We start from the raw sequence: 25,577 nt of genomic DNA, 5'->3' as shown, positions 1-25,577 counted from the left end.
GGTCCATCGGATGTATCAATCCTCGTTTTGCCCTGGGACCTATACTACCCTTTGATTGACCCTCAGAGACAGCTAAACAGTACTACACACGTACAGACTTCACCAGGATGAAAGCATATGCAAAACTAATAAGTCCTCCATCTCTGGTCCGGGTAGGTAAGTAGTACAAAAAATAGACCAATTAATCGTAGTTTCGCGTACTGCACCGGGTTTGCTAGGAAACTAAGGACAACAAACTGAAATATGCAATTATTACGGTGAAGTTTAAAGACTTCGACGCTATCAGATACAATAAAAATCGTTTTGAAACTACATTTATTTCCGAATTTATTACAATCATTAAAGCGAACGATGGAACCACTAGCAGAAGTTAGGGTCAAATAAATAAAACTTACTTCAATATGAACAATAAACATAATGATCACCGCTAACACTACGAGTATAAACGTTTCTTGCTTAAAACAAAGTCCTACTAACGCAGGCTGCCAACATCGTTGAATCGTTTCAACTTCTCCGGGATATTGTCCTTGTACAGGACCGGGTCGGCGCGGAATTCGACAGATTTCAATGGCATCACCCCGTAGATTTGTGCGAAGCGATTTATACACGCCGTGCGCTCCATCATGTGATTCGCGTCAGCAGAGAGCATTTCCGTATTTATGCATTCGGGACACTTGAATTTTTTGCGTGGAGCTACCTTGATCGGGGGTTTGTTAGTAATGTTTGCGACCAGGAAGTTCATGGCGATGTCCTCACAGTTCATGTGATCGTCGACCCAATCTTTTATGTCGCCTGGCATTGCATTGGTGTACATGTAGCTCCAGAACTACAACGAAAATGAAAAGAGTATAATGGAAAGTACATCAAGACAAAATATAACTCACCTTGTGGTGGAACGCGGCCCCTGTCAGGACCATGGAGATTTGATTCGTCCACTCCGATTCGTACCTCCATCGGTTCGTCGAGTTATCCCAGACGTGAGTGCGACTAGGGAATCCAACAATGCGGTCGGGGAACTCTCGCCACACTTCGTAGCTGCAGAAAAGGTTAGATTGTTGGAGTTTTCCATTAGAAATTTATGTTATTTGCCTACCCAAAGTCCAGTTCGTCTGCAGTCAACATCACAATGTCGTCATCAATTGTTAGAATCGCTTCCGTTTCGATCTCGTCATACGGATAGAAACGATTGGAAAGTTTATTCGCTCGTGTCTGGATAACTTTCAAGGGTTTCGAAATTTTAGGGAACATAGAGGCTGCAATGAGGTAAAAGTTCTTTGTAGACATAAGACTACAAAGGGGAGACAAAATACAACTTACGATGCGGAGGGGGCTTTTTCTGGTTGTTCCAAATCACGAGAATTTTCTGTAGGGACGGAACCGCAGACAACTTTTGGATGAGCGTGAATAGACTTTCGATGCGGTCATAGGTCAGGATCACAGCCGTGAACCCTTGTGACTTCGGCGCAATGAAAGGCAGGAAGAGAGGATTCTGAGCCGCATGCGGTGTTTCCTTTACGTTCCATTCTAGCGAATTTTTCGCCAAGTGAGGAAAAACTCGATCGTTTAACAGCTCTAGCGTGGTGAGTGTGATGGTCTCCATGCTATTGAAGTATTTGTTGTATAACCACGATCCTTGCTTCCGAAGTTCTTCGATTTTCGTTTCAGACACGCCATGCAAGCGGTCCAGCAATGAATGGGCATCAGCTTCGCGCACACGGATCGACGCTAAACTCCAATCAATGATATCCTCGAACGGAAGGACATAGTTGTCGATCATTACAACCGGAATGCAGCCGAATGCAAGGGCCTCAAGGAAATGAGGTTGCCCTAACCGCACACTCCGTCCAATTAGGCAGAAAGTACCCCGTTCCAGCACCTTCGGGTACTCAAACTCATCTCCGTGGGGATAACTGCAGCGAATGTCTTTCTCTTCAAAGAACTTATCATTTGGCGAAAGAGTAGGCGCAGGACACAGGTCGAGAACGAGAATGCTGGTCTGACTTGCAGTTTTGTCCTTTAGGCGGCGAATGTGTTCGGGGTGGTATAAATTGAGCTGAGGCGATATTAGTAGATATTTCCGAGCAGATTTTTCTTTAGAGAGTTTCAAATCCCGTAAAGCGGGGCTCCACACGGGCAGTGCAATGTCGAATGAAGGTCTGTAGGTCCACGAGTCAAACCCGCCCCCTGCAATCAACGCTTTGTCAGTGTTCACATCTAGCACTCGATTGTAGTTCGGATGTGCTCCGGGGATCATATTGAAAATCAAATGATTCTCCCCGTTTTCCCAGTAGTTCAGGGAGGCCAGTGCTTTGCTTACCAGATTCGTATCGAATAAGTCCTGGTTCAGCGTGTCGATGCTTGGCACAAAAATACACGCCTCATTCGGATTCGGGGTGTAGTACGGACTATCGACAATCGTCTGAAGGATTTCATGGTACTCCCGAGTCAGGGTGAAGGCCTGATTCCCCTCGGGGTCAGCGAACTCCTTGATCGGATACACGTAGATTGTGATCCGGTCCTGCTCCCTCTGGCCACATCGGTACACATTCAAACAATCCCAGAAGGTGCAGTTCGGATTCCTGCCACGCGCCAGCTCAGCATCTTCCTCCAGCGTAATCTGTGGAATGTTGGCCAGCGACAGAGAAATCTTTTCCCTGAAATTCTCATCTTGCCCTGCTGACTTGCCGAAGAAGTCCCACAAAAACGAGACACCACCAAATATCACCACCGAGATCAGCACGTATGTGAGCAAATTCAAATGTTTTTCACTACGCGACTTTAAACTAGGTTTTATTGCACTGGGCTTACCGGGTGCCGTCATTGTTACGACTAGAAATGGTATTTCGCAGGATAAACCCAATTGTTTGCTACATACTGGACGTTTTTACAGAAACTCGATTGGCAAGTGACAAGAAAGCAAGAGCTCTGATAATAAATGTCAAAGAGATGTTTCGAATGAGTGGGAGGGGAATCGCGCGTTCATCGGCGGCGTGTGATTCATCAGTTCATCCGGCTTTTGGACAAAAGAACTTTTTGACAGTTGACAGCCAGACATTGCTTTTTGTAAACAACGGTTCGCCGGTGGTTCCTCGCTTGAGTCTGAATTTTTAATCGAAACATGGGTGACCAAATTACATTGGGTGCTTCGGATTTTGTTAAAGTGAATATAACTAACTCGAAAACGGAGAGCGTTGTTTTCGAGAAGAAGTTCCCGAAGGACATAAGCGTTGCGGACCTGAAGGTAAGTGGACTGTCTGGTGATGGTGAATGGAGTGAGGAACAGGTGCCGCAATTGGGGCTAAATTAAGTAGCATATTCGCCGGTCGGGAGGCAAATTACAGTTGAATTCAATTCCTTACCATGGAAATTTATTCAAAATGCTTTCAGAATTGCATATATTTCACATTGCACTTGCTTTTTGCTGCTACGAAAGAAGCGGTGCCGGTTCCGCATTTTGAGTAAATTTTCCTTTTATGGTGTCTTCTATTTGGTGGCTATTCGACCTTGATACATAGAGGCAAATATAGTCTGAGTCATCGCGTGACTAACTCATTATTAGCGAAGGAAAGAATACCTCCGAGAATACAACTTTCGTTTAGGTAATGATCCAATTAGAGGACGATGAAGTAGTCTTCCAAAGAAATATGATTTTTTCATCATGTGCTATTTCAAATTAACTTCTAGTTTTATAAATTCTCTTCTGTCCTGTCCTGTTCTCTTACTTTCAAAGGAAATTTCTAACTTAAGGGGGTCATCTCGTGTGTCGGGTTGGAGAAATCGATTTTTTTTTTTGCATGAATTGTATCTATATATAGTGGAGAATATGTGGGTAAAGGGATTTTCCGATATTCCGAGTCCTTCAGAAATTACAGGGTTAAACAAGTAAGGAGTTTGCAGCCGCGGCTAGAGTACTCGACGAGAAAGAGCATCGAATCTTTTTTTACCTGTTAGTTTCTTATCTGAGCCTTATAAATTCGAACACAGGTATACATATAAAAAGATGGAAAACCAATCAATTGTCTAAACTTATTTGCTGTTTGGAATAAAAAGGATAATCCAGTCTAGAGTGAGCACTATACTCAGTTATAGTTTGTTGCAAGTATTGTGCTGTTTGTGTGTTCAGTGATTTTTTTAAATGGATCGTACGAAGGAAAATCGCTTTAACGTTCAACGTCATGCTCGCACTAAAACACGAGTATTTCATGGGAATCGATACTTATCAGAGAAGAAAAAGGACTTCGCATCAACATCAAAGAAACTTTTAGCAAGCATGAACATGGATGTTCCAATTGCGACAAGTTTTGTATATCGTATAATATATTGGATTTGCTGGAGTTTTCTCCGGTATTTCTGCAAATTGCAAATAATAAAATATACGTAGTAGTAAAAAAGGAATACGTAGGACATGTCGAGAAAAGAATGGGAACGCGGCTTAGAAATGCAAAGAAGAATCACAAAGGCATTGATGGAAAAGGGGCTGCAAAACTTACTGATAAGTACCTAACTATATTTTCTGGGCTAGCTATTCGTCGACATGCAAATTCGATAGAAGGAATGAAGCAAGAAATTTGGGAAACTTTCTTCCATAAATGTTCTACAGACGAAAATCCTCAGCATCAAAATTGTCCAGCAGGCGAGGACAGTTGGTGCAAATGGCGCAAAGCGGAAGCTAAAGGAGAACTGGATAGTTTTCACCACGAGAAGGCACCTTTGACTGAAGAAGTTCAAACAGTCATCAAACCAATCTACGAAGATTTGTCACGAGATGATCTCTTGAACAGATGTTTAGGAGCAGAGACCCAGAATAACAATGAGTCGTTGAATGCATTGATCTGAACTTTCGCTCCTAAACACCTTCATTCTGGGGCCAAGGTCGTAGAAATAGCCACTTTTCTGGCTGTAATTGTTTTCAATGAAGGATTCAATGGCATTCTCAAAATCCTAGTGACAATGGGATGTCAAGTTCGTCACATATATCAGGTTTATGGCGACCGCCGTAATGAAGCGCGAATTTGGCGGTCCGAACGACGATCGACTGACCTCGCTAAAAGAGCCGCAATTGACACCAGAGAGCAACAATCGGCCTTACAAGACTTTTTTGAAGAAACGGAGGGTGCTTTCTATGGACCAGGTATAGCAGATTAATGGTGAGCTAAAATTTTACTGTTGATAATCACAGTTAAATTTTCAAATGCGTTTTTCTCGAAACTGCATCTTGAAAATCGGCTGCCACCATAGCTCAAAATCTATCCAACCAAATTCTTTGAAATTTTCACGGCTTCTTTAGTACATATTTGTACGGTCCGCAAACTAGGATAATTGCAATCGGACGAGTAGTTTTTTTTTTATTCATAAAAAAAGCCGTAAAAAAACACCAAAATCCAAAAAATTAAGTTTAAAAGCCCACCAAAAATTTAGCTTTTAACATTTTCTAATTATCCTAGTTTGCGGACCGTGGAATATTGTCCACATTAAAATGCCGTTTAATTTTTTTTCCTCAGATGAACACAGCGCCCTCCAGCGTGACAGCAGAAAAACACCTTTTTTTGGAGATGGGTGCATAAATTAACTCCTATTCCGAAAATTAGCTACGAAATCAAGCTGAAAAATTTATCACATATACTAGAGATATCAATAAACATATGCTGAAAAAATCACGTTTCTATCTTTATCCAGTCCTTCAAAATAATTTTTCAAAAAAGGGCAAAAAAAACGGCCTTCACACGGGATGACCCCCTTAATAACTAAAATTAAGGGAGCTGGAACGAAAGGACCTAACAAATAGTTTTTTGGCCTTCTTGCTACCAGAAGATGAGATGGATTGGGCGGAGTCATGAGTGTAGAGTCCACCTGTGAATATATTTTCATCGTCCGATGTTAGGTTTGTTGTTTTTGGGAAGGTGGTTCTGAATATTTGCTCCAATTGGTTTGGTCTTTTATTGGTTACTAAAAAAATATATCCATTTGAATATGTTTCCGTGCTGCTGGTGGTACTGGAGTTTGTCCTAATAAATGTTTTTTGGAGCGCATTTTGTAATTATTTACCAAGCATTTTTCGCAGTTTTTGGATATTCGATTATATGCTTCTTTTGATCGGACCAATAGTATTTTCGCTGTGTTTTCTTTAGGTTGTTCTTGGGTTAAAAACACATGCTCCTCTTTATCTGTTCTATTTTCTAATAATATATGGGAAAATTCTTTCAATTTATCTCCGAATTCTAAGGTATCAATGGCTGTTTTTTGTCTGCGTTTAGGATTGTTTTCAACGGCAGATGTCGGATTTTACCGAGATAAATGAGCGCTGGTGGTGATGATCTGTTTTAGGCTAGTCCATTTTTTTAAGGAGTAGAGTAGGTGAATGCGTTTATGGAAAGAGTTTTGGGCTCCCGCAACAGTCCGCGTCGGACTATCAACTAAATATCCACCCCATCAGAAAACTAGCCTGGAACCGGTTGTCATATTATTCTGGTCAGCCCCTCCGCTTTTTGGCTTTGGGAGCCTTCAAGTTGGGGAATCCCTTTCACCAACGGAAGAGGAGGAGAGAAAGGGAGTTGTTAGTTCAGGGAACCCCTCGCCGTTCGGTCCCTCCGCCGGTCGATTTCGATCTTCTTCGCGATAAAAAGAGCCCGAACATAATGCGTAACACAATTCCAGCTTCGAGCCACGAATCTAAATTGTCGATAAGCCGTGCAGTGCTTCTGTCCCTCGGCCCCTTTTCCCAAGAGAGTTGCCACTCGGTAAGGGTGCGTTGACGTTCCCCACGGGCAACCAACTCTCTTAACTTCTCGCCTGTCCGCTGTCCCTGTCCGCTGCTGATTTGATTTGCTAGAAGAAGCTCATCTCCGAGTCGAGCAGTAAACCAAGGTATTTAACCGCCAGTTCTGATTCAGGCTCTGCCTCCTTCAAGAGCTTTGACGAACTTTCTGATGTTCACCCTCGCTACATTCCACAGGCGGGGAGAGCGTCGGGTTGGTGCTCGCCGGCAAGTAGCGTCAGCCACTTCGTAAGCGATGTATTGGTGATCCTTTGCCGAGAAGTCTTCCAAGACTCGCCACCTGTCCACCGATGATGCCAGAGATTTCGACGCAAAAGTGATGTCAGGAATGTTTCGGCGCTGAAACGTTGGCGGAGATCCGGTGTTTAAAACTACGAGCACGGTTTTCGCCGCCATTTCCAGAATTCGGTGCCCGATAAGTCGAGACGCCATGAGGTCGGGTCCCTGTTTCGGCTTTCTCCCCCAATAACCCCTTGATCGCTTCGTAGAACATATTCTTGCTAGCCGTCTTTGGGCCCAGTTCGACGAGGATTCTCTTTTTCCCTATGGGAGACAGCTCTGCTTCGTTGTCTTTGGGTTTCGTCGTGCCTTCCGTCGGTTTAATGAGCAGAAACGACTGTCTAGTCCTTCGTTTTCTCGTCTTTTCTGTTCCTTGCGGGGTAGTCAGTTGTTTCCTTTTTTCCCTTTTTCAATTTATTTTTTTGGGCCCTGGAAACTACGTCGTCCTCTTTTCGCTTTTCACCGGTTCACTTTGCAGTGGGCTATCTGCGGCCCGTTTGACACAAGCAGCATTCTCAGCGGGGAGTGCGGCTGCTCTCCAATCGCCTTCCACTGCTCTCCACGTTCGCCTATGAAAGGAGCTACGGTGTTCAGTTCCATAAGTTCGTTTTTGACGTTTTTGCTGACGTTCAACTGGATGAACGTTGGCGATCGCATACGCTTCAGCACTGCTGCGCATTTCCTGATAAGGATTTCTTCTTCGGTTCTAGCTAGAACAGGCGCACTACAGGGTATTGGAGTTGCCATCTCCGCACGGTCAGTCGCGCCACTTGATAAGGCTTCCTCCTTATTTGGGCGCGCGGAGGTCACATCGGGTATGTCAGTCTTCGCTGCCTCTTTCGTTGCTCGCTGCGGTGAACGATGCATTTTTGCGCTGCGCCTAAACGCATTCAGCTCTTCCTCCTTCCTCGCTCTTCACCGAGAGGTTTTCTCAATGTTACTACCTAGGACGCAGGTATACTGCCAGCTAGGGATCAGAACTTGTTACTCGGGCACCTCGGGGACGTCACACCCCGTATCGTGAGCGACCCGTTAAAGGTCACTGACGTTCCCTGAGGTGCGGTTATAGGTTAATGTTAGAACCCGTCGAGAACTTCCCACAACATCGAACACGTATGCAGAATGGTGTACTTTTGCATGGTTTGAACCAGACTGTGTGAGAGTCCCAGGACATCAAGGGGAGCTAAGAGGGATTTAGGTACAATACCTATAGCTGACAATATTATGGGAACTAAAACCATAATTTCCAGACACCAAATTTCTCTGATTTCCCGAGTCAATGACTCATAGTTCACCTTTTCTCTACCTATTTCCGTTCAATGTTGCTATTATGGGGGTAGCAACATCAATAATATTCGCGGAGCAACCCGTCTTGTCAACTAACAGCACGTCAGATTTGTTGCGTGGTGTATGACGATCAGTTAGAATTTGCAAGTCCCAATACATGCTGTTAGCAGAACTGTGAAATACTGCCCACGGCTCATATCGGTAAACTAGACATGTGTTCGTGATCAGCCCATGGTTGTATGCAAGATTTTGATGAATCATCTTACATTCAGCATTATGCCTGTTCGTGTATTGCACTGGTGCCATTATAGTGCAGCTATAAATGAGATGGTCCAACGTCTCTTACGCCGAACCACATATTCTGCACTGGTCATTCTCCACTCACTCTTTCATTATAAGCTTTTTGTAAGCTCGGATGGCGGCCACGCTATCCTGAATAGCACACATAAACCCCTCCGTCTCAGCAAAGAGCTCCCCCGCACACAGCCATCTGTTCGGCAAATACAAATCGGCAAATAGCTGCCAAAGACAATTCACGTGTTTACCGTGCATTGCGTTTGACTTCCATTCATCGATCCGCTCCGATGTGACGAGGCAGGTTCATCCGCGTTGATGCATTCCCAATTCGGACATGGCAGTCCGTATCTGCCGCTAGACGTTTTCCAGATTGCTCTTCCTCCAGGGCAATATTCCGGATGCGCCTATTTTACTCTCCCCCGAGAGATGTGATTTCAGTACCAGTTTTACACGACGCAGGAATTCGGACAGCATTCTTTAGATCATCAACTCGGGCATGGGTTCCTTGCAGAATTTCTAGATACTTGTCTGCCTCGGTCGCAGCTAGGTGGTCGCCAATGCTATGTCCGGCAGGGGGCTCGTGATGAACTTTACGGATAGCTTGGATTCGAAACTTGTCTAATCCAAATTCCATCCGAATATCACACCTAAATATATCTACTACTCGCAACAAATTTCTAAGGTGGTTATCAGTACCATCATACATCTTGGTGCCATCTAAGTAGTAAGTAGTAGTCAAAGTTCAGCCATTAAAGCCGAAGATAGGATGCGACCTCCGAATTCTTTCAGTCAAGATCAATTGAGACCCCTCCAGTTGAAGGCTCACATCAGCGCCATCTAACTTTTGTTTCTCATGCCACCCTCTATCTCCACCATAAATTTCATGTCAATCGGTCTTGACTGAAAGAATTCGGAGGTTGAAAACTTTAATGACTGCACTACAGCTCACACTTAGCACGTAGGCCATATTTAATTGCGAAACCTCTAGCATCATTCAGTGCTATGCAAAAATCAAAGGGGACTCAACGAATCTCCCTAGAAAATGCCCCTCTTTATACGGATGGGCCCTGACGTACTGGCACCCTCAGATGGACACACTGATATGGTGCCACCCTTCCGTGTCCTTAGCCATACGGCAAGTAATCCCCGCAGTGATGAAGGGTGGAAATTTCTCCGGCGCACTCATGACCTGATTTATGCTATCTGCTAACTGACTGTGTATACCGGTAAATTTTTTATATCAGAAATTCTGTACCCGATCCAGAATAGGACCCCTTCAGTTCTTCGAGCTGTTTATGGCTCGTCGAACTTCCTCTTCTGTAACATCCGCAAAGTTCATGCCAGGCATAGTGGTATTGCGGATATCTTCAGCGGTGATCATACTGGCCGGGTAACCCCCAAAGCGCACCTCAATATTCTCTCGATTCCGTCACCCCAAACTCTACGGCCTGGTCGCTCTGTTGGGATTCCTTGGATGATCTGAAAAAACTTCGCTGGTTCCTCGCGTAAGTTGTATTCTGAACACATCTGGAGTGACTTTCGCCATACCGTCGTAACCGACTACATACGACAGAAAGTTTCTGCTTTAATGTGTCCAACTACGGGTGCTTCACTGCAATCTCATAATTGATTTGAGATAGAATTCTCGGAGTTGCTGGAGATGCATAAAACCTAGGAATACCCGGTCTATGCAAAGGGTCCATTTCCGAGAATTCTATACACGCTCTTTGGAATTCGTCCCGAAGCTTAACAGAGACTTCAGCTGGACGATGAAGAAGAGCGTTTCGGCGAGTATTGATGGCTTACTCAGTGAGTAATATGCAAAACTGCAAAGTTCCTGCACTTTCCTCACCTACCTTCTGAGACGCATACAGCCAGTCAGACTAAAGCTACCCATCCCTCCTCCTTTCACAATCGGCCTTGGGACCAGCTACGGCAGAATTAGTATTACTTTCATTGATTATTATTGGATTTTTGTAAGTACATGTTGATTGGTTTGTTTGTAGTTTTTATTTTCTCATAACTTGAACTTTGTTCTGTGTGAATGCTGCGATCTGTTGAATTATTGATTTGCTGTCGTAATAAAGCATCGGCTAATATGTTTTGTGGCCTGGTTTTTATATAAGTTTTGCACCATATTCTTCTATCAGATCTTGCCATCGTTTTAACTTCGCATTCAGGTTTTTCTCGGAAACTGAATATATTAAAGATTGGTGATGATATCAAAGTCATACTTTGGGATTTTAACAGCCAAGTAGGGACGGAGCCCATATTCAGACGATACGTTGGCTGCCTAGCTTACATCAAAACGCAAATGATAACGGACTGCGGAGTATTCAATTAGCAGTGTCACACGAAATGGTTGTTGGAAGTTCTTGGTTTGCGCGGAAAGCGGTCCACAAACAAAGTGGGTCTCTCCAGACGTGACCACTTTCAACCAAATTGATCACGTGTTGATGGAATGCCGCCACCTCTCAGTCTTGATGAATGTCAGAATATATAGGGAGGCCAATATAGAGTCGGGTTAATATCTCGTTTGCATGGCGCTCCGAGCTTGAATAACAACACCACCAAGAATCCCCTCTGATAATCAGGTGATAGTTAACACTGAAGCCATCCACAACACAGCCCCCCCGCAACACCTATAAGGGGGAAATGGATGGCGCAATAACAGCAGTCAACAGATGCCCTAACGTCAGCACCAAAAACCAATCAGCCAACAGCATTAAATCGCATTGGTCAAACCAGTGGACCAGTGCGATTGATGTTGTTGGTTGGTTGGTTTTTGGTGTTGACATTGCCACCATATATTTTGTCTTGCCTTCATTGATGTGCAGCCTAAGATCTCGTGCCGTCTGCTCGATCTGGATGAAGGCAGTTTGTACGTCTCGGGTCGTTCTTCCCATGATGTCAATATCGTCAGCATAGGTCAATAGTTGGGTGGACTTAAAGAGGATCATACCCCTCGTATTTACCTCAGCATCACGGATCACTTTCTCCACGTCTTAGATCGTTGTTGATGTCGAATGCTCTTGAAAGTGATCCTGCTGCTCTTATCTGGCCTCGCACATTGGTTAGGGTCAGCCTAGTCAGTCTTATCAATTTCGTCGGGATATCGAATTGTCTCATGACCGTGTACAGTTTTACCCTGGCTATGCTATCATAGGCCGCTTGAAAGTCAATGAAAAGACGGTGCAACTGATGTCCATATTCCAACAGTTTTTCCATCGATTGCCGCAGAGAGAAAATCTGATGTGTTGCTGATTTGCCTGGAGTGAAGCCTCCTTGGTATGGGCCAATGATATTCTGGGCGTATGGGGCTTATCCGACCTAGCAAGTTAGCGGAGAATATCTTATCGATGGTACTCAGCAACGTGATACCTCTATAATCACTGCACTGTTATATCTCCCTTTTTATGTATGGAATAGATAATGCCTCGTGGCCAGTCGTCAGGCATTGCTTCGCTGTCTGATGCCTTGAGCACAAGTTGATGAACCAATTGGTGTAACTGGTTGCCTCCATATATCCCCAATTCGGCTGTAATCCCATCGGCTCCTGGACACTTATGATTTTTAAGCCGATGAATTGCACGGACTGTTTCTTCCATACTTGGTGGTGGCAGTATTTGCCCGTCGTGTTCAGTTGGTGGGACCTCCAACTCGCCGATGTTCTGGTTATTCAGTAGTTCATCAAAGTACTCAACCCATCGCTTCAATATGCTCACTCTGTCGGAAATCAGATTCCTCTCTTTGTCTCCGCAGGATGAACATCGAGGTGTATAAGGCTTCATCCTATCGACTGGTTGTTAAAACTTGCGCGCCTGGTGCGGTTGCTCCCTATACTTTCCGAGTTTACAGATCTGTTGGTTCTCCCAGGCTACCTTTTTCCGTCTGTGAAGTCGCTTATTCGCTCGACGGAGTTCATGATAAGTCTCTGCGCGTGCCCGCGTCCTTTGAGAATGCAACATTACTCAGTATGCGGCATTCTTCCGTTCCGTAGCTACCTTACATTCATCGTCAAACCAGTCGTTCCCACTTTTCTTGCAGCTGGGGCCAAGTATCTTTGTGGCCGTGTTTATGATAACGTTCTTCAGGTGATTGTGAAGATCATTTGTTAATGCTTCATTTCCAGGATCTCTGTTGACTGTGGCTATTGCGGCATCCATTTCCCTCTTATGGGTGTCAAAGAGGGCTGTGTTGTGGATGGCTTCACTGTTAGCTCTCACCTGATTGTCAGAGGGGATTCTGGGTGGTGTTGTTATTCGAGCTTGGAGCGCCATGCCAACGAGATAGTGATCCGAGTCTATGATATATTGCCCCCCTATATGTTCTGACATTCATCAAGGCTGAGAGGTGGCGGCGTTTGATCAACACGTGGTCAATTAGGTTGAAAGTGCTCCCGTTGTTTTTCGTTAGTAAAAAATCCATTGTGTCCGGATAGCTGAGTGGTTAGAGCACAAGACTGTCGTACGGAAGGTTGCGGTTTAAATCTCACTGGTGACAGTGGAATTTGTATCGTGATTTGACGTCGGATACCAGTCGACTCAGCTGTGAATGAGTACCTGAGTCAAATCAGGATAATAATCTCGGGCGAGCGCAATGCTGATCACATTGTCTCCTACAGCCTACTGTAGTGTACCGTTACGGTCTTGAATGAAGTGCTCTAACACACTTCAAGGCCCTGATCCAATATGGATTGTTGTGCCAACGATTATTATTATTATAAAAAATCCATTGTATTTTTATGTAGCTCCACTTTCTCTAAGTTTCTCATTCCTACAATTTCTGAAAATTGTGTAAACACTTGATTAGGATTCAGTAAAAAGGTTGATAATTTTTTTAAAAGTTCAATATTTACATTTTCAGAATAAACTGGAAATATTGACCGGAGGATGTGCCGCAACAATGCAAGTAGAACTTTACAATGGGGACAATCTCGTTTGTAAACTAGACAACAATGACGCATTAGTAGGATCGTTTCCAATTGAAGATGGAATGCGCTTTCACGTTATCGATAATTTCCAACTGTTCACTGAAACTGTTGAGAAATTCGATCTAACCGAAGAACAATACAATCAGAAAGAAGATTCTCTTCGAAGTTTCTTAAAAAAGAATAAACTGGGAAAATATAATGAAGAAGAAATGAAAAAGATCGAAGAGAAAAGGCGCGAAGCTGCCGAAGAGGAAGCTCGTAAAGCGGCAGAGTGCAAAGTTGGCTTGAGATGTCAGGTAATAGCAATGGCAGTAAGTTCATGAAAAATTGGATAAAAATAAGTTTGTTCTCCCATCTTATAGGTAACAACAAAGAATCAACCCCGTAGGCGTGGTGTGATCATGTTCAACGGTGAAGTCGAGGGTAAAAAAGGAGTTCTCATTGGGGTGAAATTCGACGAACCACTTGGCGTTAATGACGGAAGGTAAGTTTCATTTTTCTGAGCATTTATATTTCAATGATAACTAGAAAAATAAAAGAGTCGCTTAGCTACTAAGATATTCATTTCTTCAATACTTTGAACCACCGAAAACTAAATATCTTACTAGCGACTCTTTTAGTTTTCTACTAGTTATGATTCATAGAAATGCCGAAATACTATACGTATATCTTTTTTTTTCATTTATGAATTTAATCATGTAGTTTGGAAGGAAAGCGTTACTTTGAATGTGAACCGAAATACGGCAGTTTTGTAACACCTGCAGCGGTTGAAGTGGGCGATTTTCCTCCCGAAGAGACCGGGCTTGAAGATGAAATTTAAGAATCTGCCTTTTTGTGGCAAAGTGATTGAGAGAAGCATTTGGAGAAACTACGTATAACGTTACGTTTTATCCGCATAATTATCCCTAAAATATATTGATACGATGTACTCGATTGCTTTAACTTAGTTGGTAATCATTTGGCAAGTGTGTTTTTATACTTAGCAATTAAATTAAATATTATGATTCACTTTACACAAATTTTCGCTGTTTTGTCTTCAAATTTCATTCCTTTCCAGTCAAGAAATCAGAGAATTGAACTTATTGGATTAATTTCAACTTTAATTTCCTAATTTATTTACATTGTTTTTCCTAATTGACTAGAAATCACAGAATTATTTCTTCCTCCAATTCGGATCGAAGTTTTCGTAAGTAGAACACAATCCGGGATATTGTGGATTTGGCCCTGTTAAGCATCTAGATGCTGGTGGTCCAGGTTCATATAAAGGTCGACCTTGTTTATGGATTGAAGCGTAATTGCAGGCCATGTTCAAACGAGTCCATCCCTTCTCAGTGAATTGGACGATTGCACAGCCAACGCGAACGTTTCTGTCCAGTATCATTTCAGTGAAGTGACCAATTTCTTCGCTGGAATTTATAGAATTAGATAAATAAATTAGTTATTTGTATATCCTACCACGCCTTAGGAAATACTTACAATCTATTATCAGCTCGGAATTGATACACGTAGCTCATATCGGCTTTTTTGTGTTCGTCGAAAAATGTTTGCATGCTTGACTGAATGAATTGAATTGGGTCGTAATATTGACCTTTATATTGTGCAATCAAGTTCTGGCCACTCCTGGTGAAATACGAGGTTGTTGTGCAGCTGTCATGTTCATAATCACAAGATCTGACATTATTTTCAGCCAGTAGCGCAAGTTCGTCGTCCCACACCTGAAAGAAGATAAGGAATCCGGTTAGAGGAACTTTGAAAGTGGGCAGGGTAAAGCAACCTAGAATAATATCTCACACTTTCCATTACCACTTATTTGTTACTGTTGTGTCAGCAGACCTTAAACAAGATGTTATATAAAGAGATCTTAGAAAGGTTGATATATTCAGACCTCAATGAAGCTACATTCAATGCCACATGAATTCAACAATTGCCTACTCTCAAAAGGAAGCGCTGTAGACGCATTTCTCACACCCTACTCATTATTATGCATTTTATCGAGGAAAGAAACATTTGCAACAATTGTTTTGATGCTTTGTTACTTCGCCGGTAAAACCGGTTTTTCTACTTCTGATGGCCTTTTTCAAAAAATCTTTTTGGTGAATAACATAAGAGACAATATTGAATTATAGATTATTCAATCATAAGTTGCAAATTGATTGAGGAAAATAAAAGATTGCGTTCAAAAGCTATGAGACTATCCAGATGGTGAACAGTTTATTGTAGTTTAATTTGATCGAAGAATATACCCGTTGAAGCGAGTTTAATTCATTTGAATACAAGAATGACAACTTTTTAGCTATATACAATTTGAGGGGCTTGGAGACAAAATGACTAGAAAAGACTGGTCAATATTAATATTTAGAGTACAGAGAAATTAAGAAAAGAACTTGTTTTGGTTGAATGGGCTTGCTTAAGGCCTCATCATTGTTCAGACGAATACTTCTGAAATATATATGTGATGTCATATATTTTATAAGGAATTTAATCTGCTGAGGTGAACGATTCGTTGTTAAAATGCATGAAAAGTAGGTTTTCTTACTAATTGACTTTCAAAACCTATTTTTTGGCTCAGTTGTAGTTATGGTCCTGACAGTTTCCCTTGTTATTGTGTCAGGTTCAATCTGATGTGTGGTCACCATTCTATCATATATTTCGCCAATAACAAGGCTTTGGTCTCTTGTTATTTTGGTAACAGTAGGAGGTTTCGCAACAAATTTTTCCAGTTATATTGTTTGTACTATTTTTTGTGCAGGGGAACTAGATGCTGCGAAAATTTTAGGTATTGATGATTTTTGTTTTCTTTGTTTGGCTCTCACTGAGCAGAAGCCTCAGGTTTTCAAGAGGATAGAAATTGATGTCAGATGTAAGAGTATTTATACAGTTCTTGTTTGGTCCTTAGCGTGACTTTCTGTGGAAATAGGTAAATATTGTGTACTTGGGTGTTCCTTTCAAATTCGTGATATATATGTCACAAAAGTCTATACAAATGGAAGCAAAGTTGATAAATTGATTGCAAAATGATTTTTCACCTTCAAGGCTCTAAAAACCTACAAAAGATTTAACATCTTGTTTCATCGCCGTTCTTACCATACCCCAAAACTTATTCCCAGCAATAATTGTCTTCTTTTCTTTTTCTATGGTGCTTCAGTCTTCGTCTCCACTCTTCTTGGTTTTCCAATTTCGATACGCGAGCAGCGTGTAACCTTCGTTTTCGACTGAGTGTTCTCAACTCTTTCAAGGTTTTGCAGGTGGTCGTTTACCTTCCACCTTTTAACGTCCATTCTCGTTGCATGGTTGTCTCAGTGCAGCTTTTGAAAATATAGGGGCCAGCCCATTGCCTTGCTTAATCCGAATTCTGTGCCGAAGCATCTTGTTAGTTGGTTTTGTACCTATATTTTAGTGCTAGATTGACTAATTGCAATTCGTATGAGCCTAATCAGTTTCGCTGGAACTTAAAATTCAGACAGCGATGGATACTATCGAATGTCTGTCCGAAGTCAGAGAAAGGTTGATGGACATTAACTCTTAATTATCTCTTAAGTATCTGCTTCGCAATTACTTCCAATCGTTGACTTTTCATGTTGAAATCCTCCTTGATATTCGCCAACAATATTTTTTGAAAAGGGTTCGCATTTCGATTATTTTTGACAGTACTTTGTAACATGTAACAAAACCTGATTAGAATCGATTCAATGTTTCTCTGTCCATCTACTTGTCTGTCTGCCTGTCGGTCTGTCTGCCAGTGGAGTTTGATATATCAAGGAATATTTTGAATTTTCAACTGTGTACGAATCGAGAAACATTCGTAGGAAATTTCTTACGCAAGAGGAACACAAAACCTTTATCCGGGAAGCCTCCAGCTTCTGGTATTCCGACTTGTATAATTAGGGGAAATGACATTTTTGGGTCAATTTTCCTGTCTAGTTTCGCCAGATCAAACTAGTGTTTATGATCTAATTAAACTTGGGCGCCATCATCACACTTCTTATCTTTAGTAGCTCCGTAGGTATTCCATTTCAGACCCGGGCACTTTATTGTTTCTGTGCATTTTTCATGCATCGATACTCTCCTTATTCCTTCGTTGTGCTGAGATTAGATTGTAGACTTCGATCCATTGTATCGATTTCTTATCCGCTCCATGTTTCTGACAAGATGTTCCGTTGCGTCGTTGCAAAATATGGCTGAATCTCTGCTGTCATTCTTTTCGTTTAAACGGATCATATACTATCATTTAATCTGCAGACTTCGTCATTTATGTGCTTTGCTTTTCTTCTTTCTGTAGGACGCTCGTCAATGCTACCAGCTTCCTTGTTTCGGTTCGCCGTCTTTAGGACTTCTTCTAACGCTCCGACATATTCGGATGCCATTTCGTGGTTCTGGAGCAGATAACTGATATCGCAATCTGCTCCGGGGTATAAACGTACGTAAAGGATGCTAGATGCAGCTCGTTTCTCAATGATGTTTATGGTGATAATCTCATATCCCATGAATGAAGCATAGGGGTTCGATGAAATGCACTTCAACTCCCTCCAGGTCTTTCAGAGAAATTCATATACCACTTCTACTGTTCTGCGCCATTCGTTTCTAGGGCGAATCACCCGTTAGCTACTTTGAAACAATAGATTCCATTGGATGTCATAACCAGCAATGCTCCTCTAATTAGTAAATTAGTAATGTGTCCGGATAGCTCAAGTGGTTAGAGCGCTGGGCTGTCGTAGCGGAAGATCTCGGTTCAAATCCGGTGGGGGCAGAGGAATTTGTTATCGTGACTGGATGTCGGACACCAGTCGACTCAGCTGTGAATGAGTACCTGAGTCACATCAGGGTAATAATCTCGGGCGAGCGCAATGCTGACCACATTGCCCCCCACAGTGTACTGTGGTGTAGCGTTACGGTCTTGAATGAAGTGCTCTAACACACTTCAAGGCCTTGATCCAATATAGACTGTTGCCCCAACGATTATTTCCGAGTTATCACAATCTCGGCAGATGCCGGATTTTACCTAATACTAGCACTAAGTGCCAAGCATTTAGGCTCGGACGATCCTACCTACTTAAAAACTAAAGGGGCACTGATGGTGGTGGCCGGTGGTAGGTCAGTGGGAGAATCCGTCGAGTACCCCCCGCAACATCGAGCACGTATGCAGAATGGTGTACTTCTGCATGGTTTGAACCAGACTGTGCGAAAGTCCCAGGACATCAAGGGAAGCCGTGAGGGATTTAGGTACAATACCTGTAGCTGACAATATTATGGGAACTACAACCACCCGCTCGAGACGCCAAATTTCTTTGATTTCCCGAGCCAATGGCTCATAGTTCACCTTCTTCTCCACGTATTTCCGTTCAATGTTGCTATTATGGGGGATAGCAACATCAATAATATACGCGGAGCGACCCGTCTTGTCAACTAGCAGTACGTCAGGCTTGTTGTGTGCGGTATGGCGATCAGTCAGAACTTGCCGGTCCCAATACATGCTGCAAGCAGAACTATCAAGTACTGCTTGCGGCTCATATCGGTAAACCGGACATGTTCCCGTGATCAGCCCATGCTTATATGCAAGGTTTTGATGGATAACCTTACATACAGCATTATGCCTGGTGATGTATTGCACCGGTGCCATAACAGTACAGCCAGAAATAAGATGGTCCAACGTCTCTAACGCCGAACCACACATTCTGCACTGGTCGTTCTCCACCCGTTCTTTCATGATGAGCTTTTTATAAGCTCGGGTGGCGACCACGCCATCCTGAATGGCACACATGAACCCCTCCGTCTCAGCAAAGAGCTCCCCAGCACACAGCCACCTGTTCGACAGATGCAAATCGACAAATGGCTGCCAAAGACAATTCACGTGTTTACCGTGCATTGCCTTCGACTTCCATTCCTCGATCCGCTCCTGGTCCGACTTCACCCCACTCAGAGGATTGAAAGATCGATCCTTCAAGTTAAGTGGAGTCAGTCCACAGTCTGCCTTACAGACAGCCGCATGCAAGGGGCTCGCCTGCTCTTTACTGTAAAAATAAGCGCGCAGCGAGTCGACTTGGCGATGATGTTGTGCCGCCACGTCAACCACGCCCCTACCTCCGATGTCACGAGGCAGGTTCATCCGCTCCACGGCAGACTTTGGGTGATGCATTCGGAATTTGGACATAGTTGTCCGTATCCGCCGCTGGACGTTTTCCAGGTCGGTCTTCGTCCACGGCAATATTCCGAATGCATAAGCCAGTGAAGGGATAGCGAATACATTCAACGCGCTTATTTTATTCTTCCCCGAGAGATGCGATTTCAGCACCAGCTTTACACGTCGCAGGAATTCGGACAGCAGAGCTTCCTTCAGATCACCAACTCGAGCATGGGTTCCTTGCAGAATTCCTAGGTACTTGTAGAAGTCTGTCTCGGTCATAGCTTCGATGTGGAGGTCACCAATGCTATGTCCGGCATGCGGCTCGTGATGACCTTTGCGAATGGCTTGGATTCGACATTTGTCTAATCCAAACTCCATCCGAATATCACGGCTGAACATGTCAATTATTCGCAACAGACTTCTAAGATGGTCGTCAGTACCAGCATACAGCTTGATGTCATCTAGGTACATCAAGTGTGTCAGTTCGCACTTAGCACGTAGGCCATATTTTATTGCAAAACCATGCCCTCTAGCATCATTCAGTAGCCATGAAAGGGGGTTCAGTGCCATACAAAACCAAAGAGGACTCAATGAATCCCCCTGGAAGATGCCCCTCCGAATACGGATGGGCTCTGAGGTATTAGCACCCTCAGATGTACGGACTGACAAGGTGGTATGCCACCCTTCCATGACTGTCGCCAAAAACTTTATTAGTTTCGGATCAATGCGATACAGATGTAGGATGTCGATTAGCCAGGTATGCGGAACGCTATCAAAAGCCTTGGCATAATCGATATAGCAACTGAAGAGGTTTCTTTGGCCTCTAGTTGCTTGTCCTACAACTACCGAGTCGATAATGAGTTGTTGCCCCAACGATTATTATTATTATAATTATTATTAATTAGTAAATCAACCCGCACTTGGTCTGTACGCCGACTCAATGACATGGTCGCAGCAGGTGTTAACAAAGGCTTGTAGTCTTTAAGTAACATTTCCACATTCTGCTTCCATCTAACAGTGGCGTAAAAAAGTCATAGCTTGATGTTGATATTAAGAAATCTGGATTCCCAGATTTCAGATAAAACAGGAGAGGCAGATCCAACACTATTAATGCGTCGGGTGACATCAAGATCGATGTCATCGTCGGCAGAAAGAATACTATCAAAATAAACAAATTGACTGATAGCCTCGATGATCTGTCCATTAATGCAGATAGAATGCGATGACTAGTCAGACTAAGAACTTTGGTTCTGTTAGTGTTAATCTTCAGTTCGACTATGTTTTGCCCCCTTTCGAAATTTAGAACCATTTGACCAAGATCCATGACTTTATAAAAGAGCAAATGGATATCATCAGCGTAGTTAGGATGTTCGAGGAAAGAGGTCATGTCTAGTGAAGTTCTCTCGAACACGGCAGCATGAAGAACGTCAAGAATAATGATAACAAAATTTTTATTTGGCTTCTGCTATGAATTTAAAATTCCTCTAAAATTTTACTTTGTTGCACCACGTAAGTTGAATTCAATACATCGCGCTGATAATAACTCCTAGTTTCTTCAGAATGCACCTCCTGTGTAGAGCAATCCAGATACACGTCTTATCGAAATCGATGACGAGTCAAAGCGGAGATTTGAACTCCGCATACTGTTTTCAAATGATTGGTTGATGTGGTCAGTGCAAGGAGGATCGCGAGCGGAACCCAGCTTGTTCTCTGTGGATCAAGCTTTCGAGATGTTCTTGCGCAAATACTCTTTCAATTGTCGCACTAAAGCCAGGTTCTTTGAGATTTTAAAGATCATTCTCTTTCTCCATTTACTCAGAAAGATCTCAGCTTTAGAAGATTCACGAGCAGAAGAAGCAGTTCTGCAAAGACAGCAGATGATTTTACTTTTGCTTGAAGGAGAGGTTTGTATCTGCATATTATGGTGACTAGCCACCTATTCAGCTACTCGTCGATGCGGATGAGGATTCGGCTATTACCCCCTCTTATAGGATCATCAATGATTGTCGTCATCTTCAAGATATTTCGAGATTCGGTATACGGTAGCGAAATCGTTATTATTTGCGGCAGTTTTTGCCTCCTTGACAAGCCCAATAGTAAATTTTACACTTACACAATTTACACAATTAGCCTTCAGTTCCTTACACTCCCTCACCCGCTTTCAGGTTAAAGCAGTCAGCCAGATCTTATAGTGCCTTTCAGGGCGGGGCAAAAAAAATACTTGCGGTGAAAAAAAGAACATGTTTGATGGCGGTCCAATACTCATCAATATTTCCCGACAAGCTCTTCAAAATCGTCGGGTTAGCAACATCAATTACCCACTGTCTAATAAAGACGAATTTTGATAAAGGTCCTTAATCGTACATTCGGCATCAACAATGGTCTAAGACAAGGGGACGCCCTATCATGCGTCCTCTTTAACCTGGGCCTGAAGAAAGTGATTAACGATGCAGATATGAATGCGAAAGGCACCATCCTCTTCAAGTCCACCCAACTACTGGCCTACACTGACGATATTGACATTATGAGAAGAACAACAATCCACCTTCATCGAGATGGATCAGGCGATGCGACATCTCGGGATGTACGGAGAATGCTAGAAACGTCTCACCATAGGGTTGAAGTTTCTTACTGTACAAGACTATGATCTTACCAGTCCTTATGTATTCCTCGGATTCCTGGGTTTTTAGGATAAAAAATTGCGAAATCTTGGCCGCGTTCGAGAGAAGAATTCTTCGACGAATTTTTGGTCCTATACATGAGGATGGACGATTCCGTAACCTAAATAACGAGGAAATCTATGAACAATACCACGGCCGTCTGGTTGTGGATAAAATCCGGCTCAACAGGTTGCGGTGGGCGGGTCACTTAATCCGTATGGATGAGGATGATCTTACCCGGAAAGTTTATAAGGGCAATATCTATGGCAGAAAAAGAAGACGAGGCAGACTCTGCCTGAGATGGAGCGATGGCGAAGGTTAGGATGCCAGACAGCTTTTAGGAATATCGAATTGGTGGACCTCGGGGCCAAGCCGGGATGTCTGGAGTTCCTTATCAAGCAGGCCTAGACCGGATATTGGCTACTGCTGTTGATGATGATGATAAACGATATAAATTAAATCTTTGAGGAATCTTTTTTTTGAAGATGGCGCAGCTGAAATAATTGTACCTAAAATTTTTAATTTACGGCGAAGAAAAATATTTTTTTCGATTATTGATATATAGCCAGAGAAGTGCATAGAAATTTTCCGATATGTCAATTTCTGCAAAATAGGCACAATTTAAAAAATTCTTAATTTTCTAAATTTTCAACATCACATGTGCGAGGCAGGTGTTATCAGGGTCCGCCTTGGCGTTCAAATCACTCATCACTATTGCAATTAATAGACAAGGAGTAACTTTCTCCAAACTACAATTTTTGGTTTGAAATGTAAATATATATTTTCGGTGCGACTAAAACTAGCTTTGAACTGATGAGCCGTTCCCGAAATATATACTTACATTTAAAACTAAAAATTGTAGTTTGGAGGAAACTACCCCTTGTCTATTAATTTTAGGCTAGGCTACAAGTAGCAGACGAAAATCTAATCTCTACCTACAATATTACCTTTAGGAAGCTTTTCTATAGTGCACTGAGTTGCTCATAGACGTCTGATACCAGTTCCCTGTACATGTAGGCGTGCGAAGTGAATGTAACATCAGATTCATGTTTACTTCCGGCAGATTTTCCAGAATATAATAGCATAGTGCAGCAAGAGGGAGACGATTGCCTCCCAAAGCAACACCAACTTATCATGCTTAAGCTCAGAGTGTCCAGTCTGTATTGCTCAAGTTCTCGCCGAAGTTGGGATAAGCGAACACTCTGGGCAGCCCCGATATCGTTCTCAAGAACATTCACACCTTCCAGAATTCAATCATAGATCGTTGACGAGAGCAAAGGGTGATAGTCGAAAGATCAGTTCTTTTGCGAGGCATGGCAATCATTCAGAAACATAAGGAGCTCGAGAATTGTAAATCTTCATCCCTTTTAGTCGCCGTCGATGCAATGGCTAATATACTATTGCTATTTAATGAAGTTAATATGGTCGTGTGCAGAATAATGGGGTTCATTTTATTGCCGATTTTTAACTAGTTTATTGTTGTTTACGAAGAGTGTCATGAAAATACATACTGAAAAGTATATACTTCTGAGCCAACTTTGATGGCACGCCGTTTTCAGTAACCGAATCACTATCACGATGGTGAGGAGTTGGTTAATACTTCACATTTTCCTTTACCACCCATCAGTTATGGATGGTAAAGGTGCAGGTGCAGACATCTGTGTGGTTGTAATTGTGTGATTTTTTTATGGTAACAACATGTTGAATCTTTAAAGTACACCACATGGAATATCGCACTTCAGATAACACCACAGAAATGCGAATATAGGATCACGTAATAGCACTTCCATAGTTCCAAATTAAGAAAAGATATATTGAAGAAGACGATTTCCAGAGATTAAGTTGTACATAAGGACTGATCCCCTTACTACTTACCATAGTAGCCATACGAGCAGCAGGTTCATATCCAGGAAGATATCCAGAAGCAACTAAATTCCGATAGAAATTGTGAGCTTCCACGAAAACATCCTTCAAATAGAACGAGTCCAGAATCTGTGCATCTGCGGGGCATTTCGGTCCAAATCCCTTTTATGGTTAAAGGAATATCCTTAGTTATTCTGTCCACACTCTTTCAATACAAATTCGAAAAGTATTATTCTCACCCGATATATATAGCAAACACTAGAAACCCGCGCTTGTATACAGAACGCTAAAAACACACAAACTAAAATCCCTCTCATTTTGATCAGTGAACGGGTCCTCTAGAATCCTTAGCGAAGATTTCGAAACCCTCGCAAGATACACAATCAACCAGAACTAAAAACCTCCTGGACCTAATTTTCACTTTTATACGAGAAAATACATGGAAACATTCTACGAGCACATATCAGTGAGGACCACTATCATTGTGATCAGTAACGATAGATTAATTTGGTGTGTGACCAAAAAACTTGATCTGAACATAAAATTTAGATTAACATATTAGATAAAAAAAATTTGAAAACATCGAGGAATATTGGAGAGGAAAAAAATCTAAAAAATGTTCACCCAATAAAGCGGTTGGTTGGCTGATTGTTTAATGATGAGATGATTCTTGGTTGGGATCCTACCAGTTTACTTTCATTTATGCTAATCGTCGATTGAAAAACGGGTCAATGTTAGGCTGTGGTTCAGACTATTGGCACGAGTTTTGAGAGGATCGTCAGCTGGTGGCAAACAAAACAGAAAGGAAACAAAAAGGCACACAGAATACCTTCAGTCAGAAGACTGCAAACTTTTTCCTTAAGTGCATATATTTTTGGAGGAAACCGGTTGGAAATGGAAACTGCTACAATTTATTTGCACACGTTCAAAATGCTACAGTCTTTCGTGGTAGAGATAGGGATGCCTTCCAAAATAATCGCCACCACAAAAGCCCGCACTTGTGGTTAAATTAAATTAAAGAACTCGGGGGTCCAAGCACTTAGGCCCCCTGAATTCGGCGTATTGTATTATCCCCTGAAATACTATTCAGATAACAGATTTTTTCCACTTGGTGGCCCTTTAAAAGCCCTGCAAAGGTTTTCGTGCTCCCTTTCTTAAGAGGTAATAAGAGACAATTTTTATTGTGTGCATGCTGAGAATGCTGCTTTCATTTCTTGGGCAAATGTTCACGCCCCGACGGGAGAGTCTCCTGATGATAAGGATACTTTTGTAAGGAGGTAGAATGACTTCTTGAAGTCTGCCCCAGATATGACATTAAAATTGTGCTTGGAAATTGAACAGTAACATAGACTGCATAAGATA

General features: G+C 42.5%; 3 protein-coding genes across 3 annotated transcripts; 1 reads left to right on the top strand and 2 right to left on the bottom strand.

Moving 5' to 3' along the window:
- Positions 1-298: 298 nt before the first annotated feature.
- LOC119656850 (exostosin-2) lies at positions 299-2,938 on the bottom strand. Its single transcript, XM_038063501.1, has 4 exons — positions 1,318-2,938; positions 1,094-1,253; positions 885-1,035; positions 299-826 (listed from the first exon to the last, which is right to left on the bottom strand). Exons 1-4 carry the CDS (start codon positions 2,819-2,821, stop codon positions 473-475), a joined length of 2,169 nt encoding a protein of 722 aa, XP_037919429.1. The 5' UTR covers positions 2,822-2,938; the 3' UTR covers positions 299-472.
- Positions 2,939-3,037: 99 nt separating this feature from the next.
- Positions 3,038-14,590, top strand: LOC119656851 (tubulin-folding cofactor B). Its single transcript, XM_038063502.1, has 4 exons — positions 3,038-3,241; positions 13,505-13,867; positions 13,934-14,055; positions 14,274-14,590. The coding sequence occupies exons 1-4, from the start codon at positions 3,119-3,121 to the stop codon at positions 14,389-14,391; spliced, it is 726 nt and encodes a 241-aa protein (XP_037919430.1). The 5' UTR covers positions 3,038-3,118; the 3' UTR covers positions 14,392-14,590.
- Positions 14,591-14,644: 54 nt separating this feature from the next.
- On the bottom strand, positions 14,645-24,615 carry LOC119656852 (antigen 5 like allergen Cul n 1-like). The gene is made up of 4 exons (XM_038063504.1): positions 24,455-24,615; positions 24,228-24,377; positions 15,048-15,286; positions 14,645-14,977 (listed from the first exon to the last, which is right to left on the bottom strand). The coding sequence occupies exons 1-4, from the start codon at positions 24,530-24,532 to the stop codon at positions 14,725-14,727; spliced, it is 720 nt and encodes a 239-aa protein (XP_037919432.1). The 5' UTR covers positions 24,533-24,615; the 3' UTR covers positions 14,645-14,724.
- Between the last annotated feature and the right edge of the window lie 962 nt (positions 24,616-25,577).

Source organism: Hermetia illucens, chromosome 5 (assembly GCF_905115235.1).
Source record: "Hermetia illucens chromosome 5, iHerIll2.2.curated.20191125, whole genome shotgun sequence".
Taxonomy (NCBI): domain Eukaryota; kingdom Metazoa; phylum Arthropoda; class Insecta; order Diptera; family Stratiomyidae; genus Hermetia; species Hermetia illucens.
Note: the sequence above shows the minus strand (reverse complement) of the source record. Positions and strands in the feature narration are given on the sequence as shown.

Excerpts from the sequence above, each read along its gene's own strand:
- LOC119656850 (XM_038063501.1), bottom strand. The coding sequence starts at position 2,821 with ATGACGGCACCCGGTAAGCCCAGTGCAATAAAACCTAGTTTAAAGTCG. Across the intron at positions 1,254-1,317 it reads GAAAAAGCCCCCTCCGCATC|CCTCTATGTTCCCTAAAATT; the intron begins GTAAGTTGTATT and ends ACCTCATTGCAG. Across the intron at positions 827-884 it reads GGGCCGCGTTCCACCACAAG|TTCTGGAGCTACATGTACAC; the intron begins GTGAGTTATATT and ends TTTTCGTTGTAG.
- LOC119656851 (XM_038063502.1), top strand. The coding sequence starts at position 3,119 with ATGGGTGACCAAATTACATTGGGTGCTTCGGATTTTGTTAAAGTGAAT. Across the intron at positions 3,242-13,504 it reads TAAGCGTTGCGGACCTGAAG|AATAAACTGGAAATATTGAC; the intron begins GTAAGTGGACTG and ends TTACATTTTCAG. Across the intron at positions 13,868-13,933 it reads AAGTTGGCTTGAGATGTCAG|GTAACAACAAAGAATCAACC; the intron begins GTAATAGCAATG and ends CCCATCTTATAG.
- LOC119656852 (XM_038063504.1), bottom strand. The coding sequence starts at position 24,532 with ATGAGAGGGATTTTAGTTTGTGTGTTTTTAGCGTTCTGTATACAAGCG. Across the intron at positions 15,287-24,227 it reads CTGCTCGTATGGCTACTATG|GTGTGGGACGACGAACTTGC; the intron begins GTAAGTAGTAAG and ends ATCTTCTTTCAG. Across the intron at positions 14,978-15,047 it reads TTCCGAGCTGATAATAGATT|CGAAGAAATTGGTCACTTCA; the intron begins GTAAGTATTTCC and ends TATAAATTCCAG.